The sequence below is a fragment of the Nicotiana attenuata genome, unplaced genomic scaffold, assembly GCF_001879085.1.
Source record: "Nicotiana attenuata strain UT unplaced genomic scaffold, NIATTr2, whole genome shotgun sequence".
In the NCBI taxonomy this organism is placed as follows: Eukaryota; Viridiplantae; Streptophyta; class Magnoliopsida; order Solanales; family Solanaceae; genus Nicotiana; species Nicotiana attenuata.
Window position 1 is genome coordinate 81,739 of NW_017673565.1, and position 18,300 is coordinate 100,038.

The following is an 18,300-nucleotide window of genomic DNA, read 5'->3' on the forward strand; positions in this document are numbered from 1 at the left end:
ATTGTTCTAAACTGGGAGTAAAAGATTTAAAACATGATGTTTTTAAAAAGTTACTCCCTCCAGTCCACAATAAGTGTCCAATTTACTTTTAGCACGCTCATTAAGAAAATACTAAATCCTATACAAAAATACCTAGTATGACTAAACTGCCCCTAATTAAAAATTTAATGTGAGGAGTAAGAAAACTTTTTAGGGATATGTACATAAGGGTTATTTTGTAAAAACAAATTGAATTTTTTCTTGATTACCTAACTAGACACTTATTTTGGACCAAAATCAAAAAGTAAATTGAACACTTATTGTGGACCGGAGGGAGTAATATTTTTTGGTTGTTGCAAAAACAGTTCAAACTTCATACAAACACCTTTTTGTTTTTTGAAAATCTCAGAAAATGAGTTGTCAAACTCTAAAACAAAATGCCAACTTTATTATCAAAGGATGTCTCTATCTATGAGCTTAGGTGCTAACTTTGTTGCTAAGCAAAACTATTTCTATGATTAATTGGAGCCACTTCTTTATTATCTCTTGAATGTGATGATTAAGAGGATAACCCACCAAACAAACTAGGCACTAATTGATTGGACACCAGAAAAGTTAGTCAAGGAAAGGAGTTAATGAGGTTTATGACTAATTGAAGTTACAAGTCGTTTGGTTTCTTCTTCATAGTACGAGAAAGATTTAGTGGACGTTTGGACATAAGAATTGTAATTTTTTTTAAAAAAATGAAATATTTTAAAATGAAAATGATATTTGAAAATTAGAGTTGTATTTGGAAATTGATAGAATTTTGGGTTGTTTTTGAATTTTTGTGAGTAATATAAGTGAAAATTTTAAAAAATAACTTTTTGAAAATTTTAAATTTTCGAAAAGTTCCAAAAGTTTTCTTTAAATGAAAATTAAAAATTTTATTACTAAACTCTGATTTCGAAAAAAAGTGAAAAAAACTGTTATGTCCAAACGGGCTCTTAATTGTTGCAAGTGGTCAGTCAAATGCCACTCTCTTCTCTTTATTAGGCTACACGACATTCTCCTAACACCACTTTTATTAGAGGTACAAACATCTTATTTGTCAGCAAACAACATGTGATTCTAATTAAATATTAATTTCTATATTTAATTATATATTCCAAGTTAAGCTAGTCTAATAATTAATGCGCAGAATCCAAGTTTACCTTTTTTTGTTTCTTTTCCCCTTATTTCCCCAAACTTTATTTTCCTTAACTTTTTTCAATTTCCTTTTTCTTTTTTCTTGTGGGAGGGGTTGAGATAGATGTTAAATGTAAGAGTTAAAGAAAAATACACATACATTTCATTTTACTAATTTTACGTCTTCCATAATTGTATGTTCAAAATTTATGTGCTATGTTCTCATGTTTTTCTTTTCATCCATTTTTAACGCAGCTTTTAATTTTGTGACTAAAATTTTCTTTCTTATTTCATACGCTTATTTGTTAGGAAAAAAAAAATTATTGCCAATATTATGGGATGAATAAAAACAAACAATATTTTATCAAAAAAAATTACCCCCAGTATTTTTTGCATATATACACACAACTTTTCTATCGAAAAAAAAAAATCACGAAATTAATTTCATGCACTTGTTAGTTGTTATCTTAGTTGTAAGCGCCAGAAAAGATGAATTGATTTTCCTTTTTCCATTCTCTTTTCCTTTTTTCGTTTTCCCAAACCCCAACTTCTTTCGTTTTTTCTACATCTTGCCTCTGTTTATTTTCTTTGTTCCTTTCACCAACAACAACAATTCCGTAAAATCCCACTAATGAAATTTTGGAAGGATTGTATGTACACATATGTTACCCAAAAGAGTAGAGAGACTATTTACAAAAGATCCTTGATTCAAAAAAAACAAAAAAATAAAAGAAGATAATATTAGTATCACCACATAAATTATAGGAAAAATATGAGCAACATGAAATCCAGAAGAAAGATGCAAAGCAAAAGCAATAGCTAGTAAATAGGTCCTACACTGAAAAGCGAAATAGCAAGACAAAACATTGCCACTAGCTATCTTAGATAAAAACCCTACCAGACTAGTCTCACAAAGGTACAATGTAAGGCAAGACTCAAGTACCTCCTAACCTACAACCCTAATACTCGACCTCCACATCTTTCTATTAAGTGTCATGTCCTCGGAAATCTGAAGCCTCGCCATATCTTGCCTGATCACCTCTCCCCAATACTTCTTAGGCCTCCCTCTACCTCTTCTCGTGCCCTCCACAACTAGCTACTCACACCTCCTTATTGGAGCATCTGGACTTTTCCTCTAAACATGCCCGAACCATCTAAGCCTCGCTTCCCGCATCTTGTCATCAATGGTCTTTCTTCCTTTCAATTTTCTCTCTTTTTTTTTGTTTGTAAAGCCACTTAATATTTAAAATACAAATAAAATCAACAAATAAGCGCATGGATAACAAAAACAAATAATAAACCAATTTATCACACAGGAAAAATCCAATAAAAGGGACTACTATTTTCTATTTTAAAAAATTCCAACTGAAATTTTGTGTAAAATGTTGAGAACAGCTCATACCTAAAGTCTCACCACCCCATAAAAATAGGCTTCCCTTTTGTCTTCCTTCTCATAACCCCTCTCTCTTTCTCTCTCTGCTGTAGAGACTGAGACCTCTCAGTTGTCCCATTTGCTTATGCATTACCACTCCATACAAATACTCAACGAACACAACTCTTTTGAGTGTTCATAACTGATCAAAGAACACTAAACCCCTCAATAAAGGGGCAAAAATATTAAGAAAATGGTGAACTATCATCTTGTTATTGTCATATTTTTCTCCGTTGTTAAATTGGTTTATGGGTCTTCAAGAAATCTCCCAATTTTAGCGTTTGATGAAGGCTACTCCCATCTCTTTGGTGATAATAACCTTATGATCCTTAAAGATGGAAAATCTGCTCATATTTCTCTAGATGAAAGAACAGGTTCCTTTTTTTTCTTTATTTGTAGTACTATTTTTATGGCTTTTATTATTTTTATTAATGTATGTTTATTAACGAGAATTTATTTTTTGGATGAGTTACAGGGGCTGGATTTGTGTCTCAAGACCTATATCTTCATGGATTCTTCAGTGCTTCTATTAAGCTTCCTGCTGATTACACTGCTGGTGTGGTTGTTGCATTTTATGTACGTTATTGTTAATTCACTGATGCTCCTTTTATTCTTTATTTTAATAAACATTAAATCCTGATGTTCTTTTTTCATCTGGATTTTTTATTTATTTTATTTTGTGTATTTTTCATTTTCTAAATTAGTACTAGCAGTTTTGTTTCTCATGGATGAAAGTTCTGATTTTTGTCTCACCCATATGGACTGTTGATGATTTTTTATATGTTAATTAATTCTGTAAATTTCTCCCTTTGTCCTCACTCCTCAGTTATTTTTTAAATCTTTTTTACCTTTAAAGAATGGGGTTTTCACCACCCAATGGAAATTGGTAATTCTGGAGTTGTGTTAAAATTGAACAAAAATTTATTTTCTGGGGGATAAAAATTGGAATTTTTTTACCTTTGAAATTCCATTTCTTAGAATAAATTTTTACCAATTTGTTTGATGACACAGATGTCTAATGTGGACATGTTTGAGAAGAACCATGATGAAATTGACTTTGAGTTCTTGGGAAATATTAGAGGTAAAGACTGGAGAATTCAGACCAATATTTATGGGAATGGTAGCACTAGTGTTGGTAGAGAAGAAAGATATGGACTCTGGTTTGATCCTTCTGAAGATTTCCATCACTACACTATTCTTTGGACTGAGAATTTTATCATGTAAGCAACATCTCTCCGCCCTTTCAATATTTTTTGTTTTTGCTAATTTTGTTCATGAAACAGTTTTTTGCTTCTTATACCATGAGTTACTTTTAAATCCAGCTAGCTATACTGAACAATCTTTTGTCCTCTGAGCTGTTTTTACTGCTTTTGGTGTTTATGTTTTGATCTCTGTTTGATATGATGGAAACATGGTTTCTTTTATCAGAAAGGTCCATATATTTTTCTTTTTTTTCCTTTTTTGATACTAAAGCTTGTCCAATTACCTTAGTTTGCTATTATGTTGATTCTAAACATAGATATATATATATATATGATTACAGTGACCTACTTGTACTCCTAAAACTAAGAACAGGAAACAAACATCTCCCCTCCCTTGTATAAAAGAAAAATAGAGGAATCCTGACACTGAAAAAATTTTCATGTGATGAACTATTAAACTGCTGTAAGACAAGAACTTGGCATGCACAGGTGCTAATAATTTTAGATGGAGGATTCTTGCTGAATTTTTTCTGTTAATGTTTGGACTTGCGATATGCATGCTTCTGTTTTTGAACTTATTATCCAATGAATTCCACTATCACAACGGACCGTTTTGATTTATTTATGTTTCATATTTGAGCTTAAGAACTGCTATTTGAAAAGAACATTAGGATCTGCACAAGTTAGTGACTGGAAAGTTTATACTGATTGATATGTTTATGTGAATGTACAAGAATGATCGGACTTTCTTAACATACCATCTTGTTGGCATGGCTGTGGGTTTCATGGGAGAGTAGGGCAGGCTTGCTTGCTTTTTATATATTACTGTAAAATTAAACCAGTATTTGCAGATTTATTGTCCTGTTTCAGTCTTGTGATATCAAAACAATTAGAATGTGTATACTGTCATGTGCTTGTGGTGTTTGGTAAACCAGGCCCTGATTCTGTTATGTTTGTTTTTGTGTGTTTGTGCATCTTGTTGCAGCTTTTATGTAGATAATGTCCCCATAAGAGAGATCAAGAGGACAGAAGCTATGGGTGGGGACTTCCCATCTAAGCCAATGTCTTTGTATGCTACAATATGGGATGGTTCTGGTTGGGCTACCAATGGTGGAAAATACAAAGTCAATTACAAATATGCCCCGTATATTGCCAAGTTCTCTGATTTCGTCCTCCACGGATGTGCAGTTGATCCGATTGAATTATCATCCAAATGTGATACTGCACCAAAAACTGCATCAATCCCTACCGGTATTACCCCTGATCAAAGAAGAAAAATGGAGAACTTTAGAAAGAAGCAAATGCAGTATTCGTACTGCTATGACAAGACTCGGTACAAGGTCCCTCCTCCGGAATGTGTGATCGATCCTAAGGAAGCTGAACGACTCCGAGTCTTTGACCCTGTTACATTTGGCGGATCCCGCCACCATCACGGGAAACGACATAGCCGGAGCAGATCAAGGGCTGAGGGTGATGTATCCTTTCTTTAAAAGGAAGGCCACAAGTTTCTCTACACTTTGACATGAAAAATCATTGTTGTCTCCTGTTTGATTAGAGGTTTTGTTATTTCGCCTGTGAATAGAGGATACAAAAGGAGAAGGGAGATAGAAGGAATTTCTATATATGGGTCATGATCAATATTGTTGGGGTATGTATATATATATATCATACCTTTATAGGGTCCCAGCCATGTTCTAGTTGAAGTTTTTGTTGTTTGGGCCTTTATTTATAAATTCAACTTGGTGATGATTTTGTGTACTTCCGTGACACTTTTAATAAATGCATGGTGCAGAGATTATTTAAAACATTTGTGTGTTATTTAAGCATGTCTGTTTCTATTTATGATGTCTTGTAGTTTATGCCTCTTGTCATGTTCCGAGGACCATTTGTCAAATGGTTGGCTACAAGAATCCAGAGTGTTTGATTGTGACTGCCGAAGATCTAAAGACCAGAATTTTACTTAAGGAACAGAATATTAGGGTTTGAACTTTGAAAGGTTTAGCTTTTCCTTTCATCCATCCCCCAACTCCACGCTCCAACTTTTAGAGATCAAAAATACGAGAGGAATAACAAGTTTGGCCATTTGTTTTGTTGAGTGTGACTTCCTGTCCTAAATCGATTCCAATTAACCCAAAGCCTCCTAAACATCCTATCACAACAAAACAGGGATAGTCTTACAAAACCTCTATTAATTTCTGAAATCAAGAATGCTATCCAATCTTTCAAACCACTAAAAGCACCTGAACCTCATGGGTTCCACCAAAATACTGGACTGACACAAACTCCGCTGTCATAGATACATGTATCAATGCTTTTACCACTCTGAAAATCCCAGAGGACATCAACAAGACTTTTGTCGCATTGATCCCTGTTATAACCCATATTCGCGTAAGTTAGTTCACACCGTAAGTTAGTTGACGTAAATCCGAGAAGAGATTATCTTTGAGATGATAAAAAGTTAATTCTATTGGTCTTAACCGATACAATGGTGTATAAGAGTGGTTAACAAATATTAGAAGTTAAACGAATTAAGGATGTTGTAACTCGCATTTTTAGGTAAAACTAGAGGTGCTTAATATTCTCAAGAGGTCGTGTTTTAAGGTATTTGAATCATATAATATCCGTATCATAAGTCTTCAAGTCAAATGAGTTACAAAACAAAAGTCGACAAAAGTTGTCGCAATATGATTATTTTTTATGTTGTTTGGGCTGTTTGATGATTGTTTAACTTAAGGAAAGTCATATAAATAGGGGAGGTGCTGTCCGTTTTATCGTAAAATAGGTTGCGGTCGATATATAATAGGTACGATGCTTAAACGATAAAGATAGTATTATTTCTCTTATCGTACACTAAGGAGTCGTGACATTTGCATAACTTGAGGTTGGGCAGTATATACAAGGTATGTGCAGCTATCCCTTTCTGTCATGACCCAAAATCCCTGCGAAGGAGTCGTGATGGCACCTAGTCTCTAAACTAGGTAAGCCTAACATTTACTGACTTCAAATTAAATAATTCTCAATAAATCACAATGCTCATAACCGGTGGTACAAGTCATAAGCCTTTCTAAGAGTAGTTACACAAAATAAATAAAACACTATTCCAGAACGAGAAGGAATCAATGAAACGTAAATACAACGAAGGTGACTCCGAGACCTGCGAACGCAGCAACAGGTTACCGTGAGTCTCCACCGCGATGGCCCGCACAACTACTATCGATCAATACCTGGATCTGTACACCAAAAAATGTACAGAAGTGTAGTATGAGCACACCACGGCGGTGCCCCATAAAGTATCAAGACTAACCTCGGCGGGGTAGTGACGAGGAACAGTCAATACACCTACTGGTCAAATAAAATGAACAGGATATGATAATAAAATATCGAGATAAAGATAACGAGGTAATATCAACGGCGGAGAGAAATCAAAATACAAACAGTAGGAACAATAAAGGGAGAACATGGGTAGTAACGAACGATAACCAAGTAAATCAGATAACCAAGTAAATCTGATAACTGAGTAAATCAACACTGACATAATAAGAGCAGAGACAAGTAAGAATGTATTCAAATAAAGAAGGCAATGCCAATTCAATCAATCACATCATGTCTAATACACAATCCCGACCATCTCAAATCCTCGGTTTTTCATACCATAATCTCAACTTCCGAACCTTCAGCACACATGGCACCTTGTGCCCCCATATTTTCCATCACACTTTTAACAACAAAGTATACATGCTATACAATACATAATGTCCGTACAACGCACTCAAGATGTTCAAGAAGTCTCATTTACATAATATAAGTAAATTACAATTTCTGAACTAATTAGGAAAGCCAGCGAGAAAAGATAAAGTTGTTTCTTTTGAAATTATTTGAGTAAAGAAAGTACCCTTTTCAATTAAAATACAACATCGAATGGATTATTACCTTTAACATAGGAGTTAATAACTTAAAACTTAGTAGCAATTTATTTTTAAGTAAAATACAACCTCAGACGGTTTAAGGGAATATAATTGAGAAACTAATTGAATTAAAGATGTAACATTTATTTGAAGTTTGAAGTATCGAAATGCATATATATAAATACGGCGAGGTATTGAAAACACTGTAGGTTCCAACACAAAGGATCACTGTAGTAAAAGAATTTAAACAGTTAAAACACTTGAATTGATAACAACAAATAAACACAGCAACAGAAAGTGCACGGCATCACCCTTCGTGCTTTAACTCTCAATCTTCACCATGCAATCAATATAAATGTAAATGTGCACGGCATCACCCTTCGTGCTTTATCACTCTTCCTCACCATATTAATCATATGAATGTGCACGACATCACCCTTCGTGCTTTATCTCTCTTCCTCACCATATGCATCAATATAAATGTAAATGTGCACGGCATCACCCTTCGTGCTCTATCACTCTTCCTCACCATAGGAATAATATACATGTGCACCGCATCACTCTTCGTGCTTTATATCTCTTTCCTCACCATATGCATCAATATAAATGTAAATGTGCACGGCATCACCTTTCGTGCTTTATCACTCTTCATCACCATAGGAATAATATAAAAGTTCACGGCATCACCCTTCGTGCTTTATCTCTCTTTCCTCACCATATGCATCAATATAAATGTAAATGTGCACGACATCATCCTTCGTGCTTTATCACTCTTTCCTCACCCAAACAGTAGAAACAACAACATCCCGATAAGGGAATCAATCAATAGAAACAATAACATCCCGGCAAGGGAATTAACAATAGAAACAATAACATCCCGGCAAGGGAATCAACAATAGAAACAATAACATCTCGGCAAGGGAATCAACAACATATAACGAGGATTACGGAAAAACCAAGAAGCACGATAACCTCAACAAAACAACAAGACATAATAAGCACGTGATAACAACACCGGTAACCACAACAATTGGACATGTAACATATTTGCACAAAGTCATAGAGGAACTCACAATCAAGAAGTATCAAAACAATAAGGAAGGCAACCACTTCTATTAAGGCAATTAAAGGTCAATGTAACATGCAGAATTAGAGGAAATCTAACAACAACATATGGAGCATATAGAGGTAATTTAAGCAATTAGGAATCTCAATCATAACGGAATACTTTCCACATAATGAACATGAGGACCTAAGAACCCTAAAGGCAAATTTCCCACTAATAAGTCCGAGCACACACTCGTCACCTGGCGTGCACGGACTACAATTAGCATAGAAGACTCAAATCCTAAGGGGAAGTCCCCCACACAAAGTTAGGCAAGATACTTACCTCAAAGACGACAAACCGATACTCTAAAATGCACTTCTGTGGTGAAACGACCTCCGGACGGCTCAAATCTAACCAAATTAACTTCAAAGTACAAATAAAACACATAAGAAACTATTCTGAATCATAAAGTCTCAATCTTTAACAAAATCAAAAATCGGTCCAAAAGTCGACCCCTGGGCCCGCACCTCGGAACCCGATTTTTTACAAAAACCGAATACCCATTCCAATACGAGTTTAACCATACAAAATTTATCAAATTCCGATACCATTTGGTCCCTCAAATCACGATTTTTCATTTTAGGAATTTTCTTCAAAAACCAACATTTTCCTCAACCTAAATCACAAATTAAATGATAAAAATGAAGATAAATTCATGGAATATAATCAATTTTAGGTGAAGAACACTTACCCAATCGATTTGTGTGAAAACCCCTCAAAGATTCGCTCAACCGAGCTCCACAAGTCAAGTTATGATGAAAATGGTGTAACCCTCAATTTTGGGATATATTCTATCTGCCCAGGGATTTATGCATCGCGATCGCGGAGATTGGGTCGCGATCGCGGAGAAGAGAATTAAAGCTGTCAAGAAATACCCTTCGCGATCGCGAGAAAAGGGACGCGAACGCGAACGCTGGGAAATTGATGCGAACGCGAAGAGGAAATAGCAAACCGACCCTAGCTCCTAATTTCTACTACGCAACACGAGGGAATAGATGCGAACGCGAAGAAGAAGAAGAAAGCAGACCTTCGCGATCGCGGGAGGTGCTATGCGAACGCTATGAAGGAAAAAGGGGCAAACCAACAGAACTCTATGCGATCGCGACTGGAGCTACGCGATCGCAAAAGAGGGCAACAGACACCAGAAACCAGCAATCTAAAACTATGAAAAAAATCATTCCGAACCAATCCGAAACTTACCCGAGCCCTCGGGGCTCCAAACCAAATATGCACACAAGTCTAAAAACACAACACGAACTCGCTCGCGTGCTCCAATCATCAAAATAACTTCTAAAACTACGAATTGGATGCCAAAATGCATGAAAATCAAGCTTAAACTTCAAGAACTTTTAGAATCACAACCTAGCATCCGAACCCTATCAAATCAACTCTGAATGGCGCCAAACTTTGCAGACAAGTCCAAAATGACATAGCGGAGCTATTCCAACTCTCGGAATCGAATTCCGACCCGATATCACAAAAGTCAACTATGGGTCAAACTTCTCCATTTTCCAAACTTCAACTTTTCCAACTTCCGCAGAAACGCCTCAAATTACCCTACGAGCCTCCAAATCCATATCTGAACGCGCGCCTAAGTCCAAAATCACCATGCCAAGCTGCTGACATCATCTAAACCTCATTCCGGAGCCGTTTACTCAAAAGTCCAATTCCGGTCAAATTCTCACCGTTTAAACTTCCAAGCCTAGTTTCCTTCCAATTCAACTCCGCTTCATCCGAAAACAGATTCCAACCATGTACGAAAGTTGATACACATAATATGAAGCTGCTCGTGACCTCAAACTGCCAAACCGGATGCAATTTCTCAAGCCGACCAGTCGGGTCGTTACATCCTCCTCCACTTAAACATACGTTCGTCCTCGAACGTGCCCGGAGTCGTTCCAAAGCCATCGAACCACTGCATGAGCTCACCATACATACACCCGGGGGTGGTTCCCCATCACCCAAACCTATGAAGGACTGACAATGCAACTTAACTGATGATCTCACCTCATCCTTAGTCCATAACCTTAGGACAGATCCCATACCTTAACATCTGAAATTCGTCATAGGACCCGAATCCCACATCATCACACAACATGAATGATAACTAGGGATTTTGACGCATTTTATACTCCTTCTTGCTTATGCTTTGATTATAAATTCATACAAAATAGTCCCAAAAGGCTCACAAGTTGTACTTGATTGCAGGTTTGATCAACAAAAGGACAAGATGTCAAAGATCAACTCAAAAGGAGTGAAACTTGCACAAGTGCCAAAGACAAGACAAGCTCAGGCAAAACAGGCCCAGTGCGGCTGCACACCACTTTGTGCGGTCCGCACTAGGAGATTTAGAGAGGTGGAATTTCAGGCATAAAGGCAATGCGGCCGCACTAGGATTTGTGCGGTCCGCACTGAAGGCAATGCGGCCGCACTCGATTTAGTGCGGTCCGCAGAACACAAGATTAGAGAGATGCCATTTTTAGAGTTTCAAGCCAATGCGGTCCGCAGTCGATTATGTGCGGACCGCACAAGAAGCCTCCGCGACCGTAGTCCATCCTGTACGATCCGCAATGCCTGAGTTCAGAGAGTCATATTTTGAGGTTCAGAGCCCTAGTGCGGCCGCACACCAGTTTGTGCGGTCCGCACTAACCTTGCAGGGGCATTTTTTGTCCAGAATTGTCAGCTTAGTATAAATAGCTTCTTTTCCATTTTTAGGTAAAGCAGATAGTATCAGAACATAGCTGCGCTCGTGGGTTCGAAGTTTGTAGCCATTTTGGGCAATTTTATCTACATTTCATCATTGAATCTTTGTGTTTATATTAGTACTTAATTAATTAATATGAGTTTATCTTCATCTATTTCTTTTTTTCTTCTTTAATTATGAGTAGCTAGACCCATAAGCTAGGGTTGTGGCTCAACCCTAGTGTGGGCAATTGATGGGTCTTGTATTTTAGGGCTAATTTGACTATGGGTGTTTATTATTTGGGCCAATTTCATGGTTAATTTCTGAATTAGTGGTTGCAAACACTATTTTGTGTTGAGTTGACTTGAGCTCTTCTTGAGAAAGAGAGCCTAAGTCTCCGAAATTGGTCCAACAAGGAATTGGGGCGTATTCAAGAGATTGATAGCCGCAATTAAAGGGTAAAACCTCGAGAGAGTAATACCCGACTTGAACCCTAGTTGCTTGTGCAAATTTGCATACCCAATTGGTCTTGAGAAAGTCAATTCGGGCAAAATCACTCGAACCACCGAGAGGTGTAGAGTGGGTAAAGTCGTGCAACGGTTATATCAGACTCCCCAAATATGTCAAACGTGCCTTAGACTTAAGTACCCGTCAATTGACCACCTAGGCGAAAGTCACTACCCTAGTGCCTTTTTAACCTATTTTAAAAACTCGTAGCATTGTAACTCTTAGCATAATTTAGTTGCAATTACCATTTGTAGTTTGATAATAGTAGAAGTAAACAAAAAACCCAAAAATGATTAGAAGTGTAATTTGGAACACTTACGCTATCCTAAACTAGATAGATACTCGATTCTAATTCTAGCTCTCTGTGGATATCGATCCCGACCCAAAATTGGGTAAAAGCTGCTCCGACCCTCTCTTGCTACTTAATTAGTAGTGCGGAGTAGGCCGCAATCAACTTTTTGGCGCTGTTGCCGGGGAAGCTAACGGTTTTGGCTATCTATCTAGATAGATTTGTGTTTAGTTCTTCTTTCCTTCTTTGTTACTAATTTGTTTGTGTCAATACATCAGGTACAAAATGACATTAAATGCTAATGACCCTCTTGGAATCGTGAATGCGGGGGAGGAGGTAGATGACAATGGAGATGAAGAGGTGCCTCTTGTACCTCAAGGACTATATAAAAGCTGCCAGGCCAATGCAAATGACAATATTCCAGACCCTCCTCCGCCACCTCCAAGAGTGGCTCCTAGAGTTCTTCCCAACCAAGGCTATGCGAGTGCTATTGTTCCGCCTCGGATTCGGGCAGGAAATTTTCAAATAACCAACGTGATGCTGACGATATTGGAGCAGCGTGGGTATTTCACAGGTGCTCCCACTCAGAATGCGTACAAACATCTCAAGGGGTTCGTGGATACCTGTTGGGGGAGCAAGCAAACCAATGTGTTCGAGGATGCACTTCGATCGAGGCTTTTCCCATTCTCACCTTGGGGGAAAGCATTGGATTGGCTTGAGCGACTCCCCAACCATTCCATCACCACTTGGGATGAGTTGGTGGATAAGTTCATTGCCAAATTTTTCTCACCGGGGCACATGGCAGCACTACGGGATGGGATCTTAGCCTTCAAGCAGGAGCCTACTGAACCATTGCACGAGATTTTGGAGCGATACAGAACTATGGTGAAAGAATGCCCAAACAATGATATGACAGAGGCAATGATACAACAGACCTTCTATCGGGGCATCGATACAAAAAATCAATGCATAGTGAATCAATTGGTTGGGGAAAATTTCATGAAGCTGCCTTATGATGAAGCTTGTGCTATTCTTGATGAAATGGCTGACACATCCTCCGCTTGGCAAAGTAGAGCCAATGTACCACAGGGTGACCCCACGGTCACTCATTTGCATAAAGAACTACATGATCATGGTCAGGCTATAGCAGAACTTACAACAACAATGAACCAACTAGCGAAGGCACAGTTACAACAAGTTCAGAATCCTCGCCAAGTAAATGCCATGGAGGGTGTTAACATGCTTGTGAACAATAGAAGACAGAGAGGTCAACAGAACCAATGGAATTCAGATCAATTTGATAATGATTGTGGTGGATTCCAAGATAATTGTTATGATGGACAGAATGAAGAGGTGCAATATGTGAATAATTACCAAGGCCAAAGAGGCAATTCTTCCAACCAACAACAACAATGGCGATCCCAGGGCAATTGGAACAACAAAGCAACAATAACTGGAACAATCAACAACAAGGGAACAACAATTGGGGAAATCAAAATAACAACCGGAACAATCAGGGAAACTGGGGCAACAATAACAATTGGGGTGGAAACAACAACAACCAAGGTGGATGGAACAATAACCAAGGAAATCAGGGGCAAGGCTTTCAAAGGCCCCCAATGTACCAACAACCGAGCAACCCACCACCTTTTCCATCCCAGGGTCCTAGTTCATCCAACAATGAAATGGGTAGAATTGAAATGATGTTCGAACAAATGATGAAAAAGAATGCAGACACCGATGCACAATTGGCTTCTCACAATACTTCAATTAGGAATTTGGAGGTCCAGCTAGGACAAATCTCACAGTCTTTGAATACTCGCCCTAAGGGGGCTCTACCGAGTGATACGGTAGTGAACTCCGGAAGGGAGGAACAATCATGTTATGGCGGTAACTACAAGGAGTGGAAGAGGCGGTGATGTGAATGCCTCCAAACAAAAGCAAGTTTTGGGTGATGAAGTTGAGCTGCAAGAAGATGAAGTTCCTTTGGTGGTTGAGAATATGGTTGATGAGAATGTGAATCAAGAAGTGAGGATTAATATTCAAGATGCCGAGGTGGAAACACAAAGTGACGTGAACCCGTCTAGGGAGTACGTCATAGACATGCCGGAGCCGGTTGTGCCAAAAGCCAAGGCACCCTTGCCTAGGCCACCTCCCCCTTATCCTCAGAGGCTAGCCAAGCAGAAAAATGAGAATCAATTCAAAAAGTTCATTGACATGATGAAGAGCTTATCCATTAATGTTCCTTTGGTAGAGGCTTTAGAGCAGATGCCTGGCTATGCTAAATTCATGAAAGATTTGGTGACAAAGAAAAGATCCATGGACTGTGAAACTATCAAGATGACCCACCAAGTTAGTGCTATAGTACATTTAATGGCTCCGAAATTAGAGGATCTCAGTGCTTTCACTATCCCTTGCACTATAGGGAGTGCAGACTTTGCTAAAGCTTTATGTGATCTTGGGGCAAGCATCAACTTAATGCCCTACTCAGTTTTCAATACTTTGGGTATTGGGCCACCGAGGCGAACTTCCATGCGATTGCAAATGGCAGACAGATCAATGAAGCGACCATTGGGTATTGTTGATGATGTGCTCGTCCGGGTGGACAAATTTATCTTGCCAGCTGATTTTGTGATCTTGGATCGTGAGGTAGATTATGAGGTCCCGATCATATTAGGGAGACCTTTCCTTGCTACGGGGAAGGCTCTAATGGATGTGGAAGCAGGGGAACTCACTTTCACGGTGGGTGATGAAAAGGTCATTTTTCATGTGTGCAAGTCAATGAAGCAGCCCAACTGTACAGAAGTGTGTTCATTTGTGGATCTTGTCACAGCTGTGATAATTGATGATACCAGTGCAATGATCAATGTGGAGGACCCTTTGGAGGCCGTATTGTTGAATCTTGATGTTAATGATGATGAGGGTCGAGTGGAGTGCATGAATGCTTTACATGGAATGGGCTCTTATTCTTATGAGCCTAGGAAACTCTCTTTGGATCTTGAAAATAGAAAGACCCCTCCAACAAAGCCTTCAATTGAGGAACCTCCGGTGTTGGAGTTGAAGCCATTGCCTCCACACCTCAGGTATGAATTCTTAGGCCCTAATTCAACTTTACCAGTTATTCTTTCCTCTTGTCTTACTAACATGCAGGTAGGTTCCACATTGGCGGTGCTCAAAAAGCGGAAAAAGGCAATTGGATGGACTTTAGCTGATATTCGAGGAATAAGCCCCGCATTCTGTATGCACAAGATTATTCTAGAAGATGATGCAAAACCCTCCTTGGAACATCAAAGGAGGCTGAACGAGGCAATGCAAGAAGTTGTGAAAAAGGAGGTGATCAGGTGGTTAGATGCCGGTGTGGTGTACCCTATCTCTGACAGCTCGTGGACTTCACCGGTGCAATGTGTGCCGAAAAAGGGTGGTATGACCGTGGTGACCAATGCTAATAATGAGCTTATTCCAACCCGGAGAGTGACCGGATGGAGGGTGTGCATGGACTACCGCAAGCTGAACAAGGTGACCCACAAGGATCACTTCCCATTGCCCTTCCTTGACCAAATGCTTGATCATCTTGCTGGGCGTGCCTTCTATTGTTTCTTGGATGGTTATTCGGGGTACAATCAAATTTTGATAGCTATAGAGGATCAGGAGAAGACAACCTTTACTTGTCCATATAGCACCTTTGCTTTCTCTCGGATGCCCTTTGGGTTGTGCTATGCACCGGCAACATTCCAACGGTGTATGATGGCCATTTTCACCGATATAGTGGAAGAGATTTTGGAGGTGTTCATGGACGACTTCAGTGTTGTGGGTGATTCATTTGACGAGTGTTTGAACAATTTGGATAGAGTGGTGGCCCGGTGTGAAGACACAAATCTTGTGCTGAATTGGGAAAAATGCCACTTCATGTATGAGGAGGGCACAATTTTGGGTCATAAAATTTCAAAGAACGGTATTGAGGTTGACAAAGCCAAAATTGAGGTGATTTCAAGACTTCCTCCCCCCACTTTTGTCAAGGGGGTTAGAAGTTTTCTTGGGCATGCGGGGTTCTACCGACGATTTATCAAGGACTTTTCGAAGGTAGTGAATCCTTTGTGCAAGCTGCTAGAAAAGGATGAAAAATTCGTGTTTGATGAGGGATGTAGGCAAGCCTTTGAACTTCTCAAGCAAAAGTTGACCACCACCCTGATCATTACCGCACCCAATTGGAGTTTGCCTTTCGAGCTTATATGCGACGCGAGTGATGTAGCGGTTGGGGCAGTTTTGGGTCAAAGAGTGAACAAAATGTTTCATCCAGTGTACTATGCGAGCAAGACAATGAATGAGGCTCAAAGGAACTACACAGTGACGAAGAAAGAATTATTGGCTATTGTGTTCGCAATGGAAAAATTTCGGCCACATCTTATGGGAGCCAAAGTCATAGGCACACCGACCATGCAGCTCTTAGATACTTGATGACAAAGAAAGACTCCAAAGCTAGACTGATGCGATGGGTCTTATTACTCCAAGAGTTTGATTTGGAAATTGTGGACCGGAAAGGTAGCGAAAACCAAGTGGCAGATCATTTGTCCCGCTTGGAGGAAGAAGGAAGGCCGTGTGATGGCCTAGAGATCAATGATGCATCTCCCGATGAGCAGCTACTTTCTGTGTCGATGAGTGATATGCCATGGTTTGCGGATGTTGCTAATTACCTTGTGACCGGCATCATCCCATGTGAGATCTCTTCTAACCAAAGGAAGAAGCTCAAACGGGATAGTCTAGACTTCTATTGGATGAGCCATACTTGTTCAAGATTTGCACCGACGGAGTGATCCGGAGGTGTGTACCTGAGGAAGAGTAATCTAGCATCCTAGAGGCTTGTCATTCCTCCCCCTATGGTGGCCATCATGGGGCGGCGAGGACAGCTTCGAAAGTTCTAAGTTGTGGATTTTATTGGCCAACTGTGTACAAAGATACAAGTGATCTAGGAAAAAGGTGTGACCAATGTCAAAGAGCGGGCGGTATTTCGAAGAAAGATGAGATGCCTTTAAACACCATTCTAGAAGTGGATATCTTTGATGTATGGGGCATCGATTTCATGGGCCCATTTGTAAGCTCGTGCGAAAACACCTACATTCTTGTAGCGGTTGATTATGTCTCAAAATGGGTCGAGGCTGTGCCTTTGCCCAACAATGAAGCTAGGAGTGTGGTTGCATTTCTAAAGAAGAGCATTTTCACAAGGTTTGGCACTTCTCGTACAATTATAAGTGATGGAAGATCGCATTTTTGCAATAGAGCTTTTGACACCTTGCTTGCCAAGTATGGTGTCAACCACAAAGTGTCTACGCCTTATCATCCTCAAGCAAGTGGCCAGGTTCAAGTGTCCAACAGGGAGATCAAGAGCATTTTGTCCAAAACCGTCAATGCCAATAGGACCGATTGGTCTAAAAAGTTGGATGATGCTCTATGGGCTTACCGAACTGCTTACAAGACTCCAATTGGTATGTCACCGTACCGGTTGGTGTATGGGAAAGCATGTCATTTACCAGTGGAGTTAGGGCATAAGGCCATGTGGGCCTTGAAGAAGTTGAATCTTGATTGGGATATAGCTGCTAATCTTCGGGTGGAGCAACTCAATGAACTTGATGAATTCCGTTTCCATGCCTACTCCAGTTCGTCCTTGTACAAGGACAAGATGAAGTACCTTCATGACAAATATGCTCGTGGCAAGGAGTTTAGAGTAGGTGATTTGGTGCTCTTGTTCAACTCTCGGTTACGGTTGTTTACCGGGAAAGCTAAAGTACAAAGTGGAGCGGACCTATTTGAAGTAGTGTGTGTCGTACCCCGTTTGGTCGCCCATGTAATTTAAAGAAACAAAAGGTGGGGTAAGTTTTTAGAGTGAATGGGCATAGGGTCAAGCATTATCTTGGAAAAATTGATGACAGCCACGTGGTGGCACTCCTTCATTTCAAATGATGTGATGGTAACTTGCGTCGTGCCGCGACGTTAAATCAGGCGCTTCTTGGGAGGCAACCCATGTGTTTTTCTT

The 18,300-nt window shown here is 39.3% G+C and overlaps 1 protein-coding gene across 1 annotated transcript; it reads left to right on the forward strand.

Moving 5' to 3' along the window:
- The first annotated feature begins 2,574 nt into the window (after window positions 1-2,574).
- LOC109216744 (probable xyloglucan endotransglucosylase/hydrolase protein 28) lies at window positions 2,575-5,585 on the forward strand. Its single transcript, XM_019380925.1, has 4 exons — window positions 2,575-2,952; window positions 3,054-3,154; window positions 3,590-3,798; window positions 4,766-5,585. The coding sequence occupies exons 1-4, from the start codon at window positions 2,772-2,774 to the stop codon at window positions 5,268-5,270; spliced, it is 996 nt and encodes a 331-aa protein (XP_019236470.1). The 5' UTR covers window positions 2,575-2,771; the 3' UTR covers window positions 5,271-5,585.
- Window positions 5,586-18,300: the final 12,715 nt, after the last annotated feature.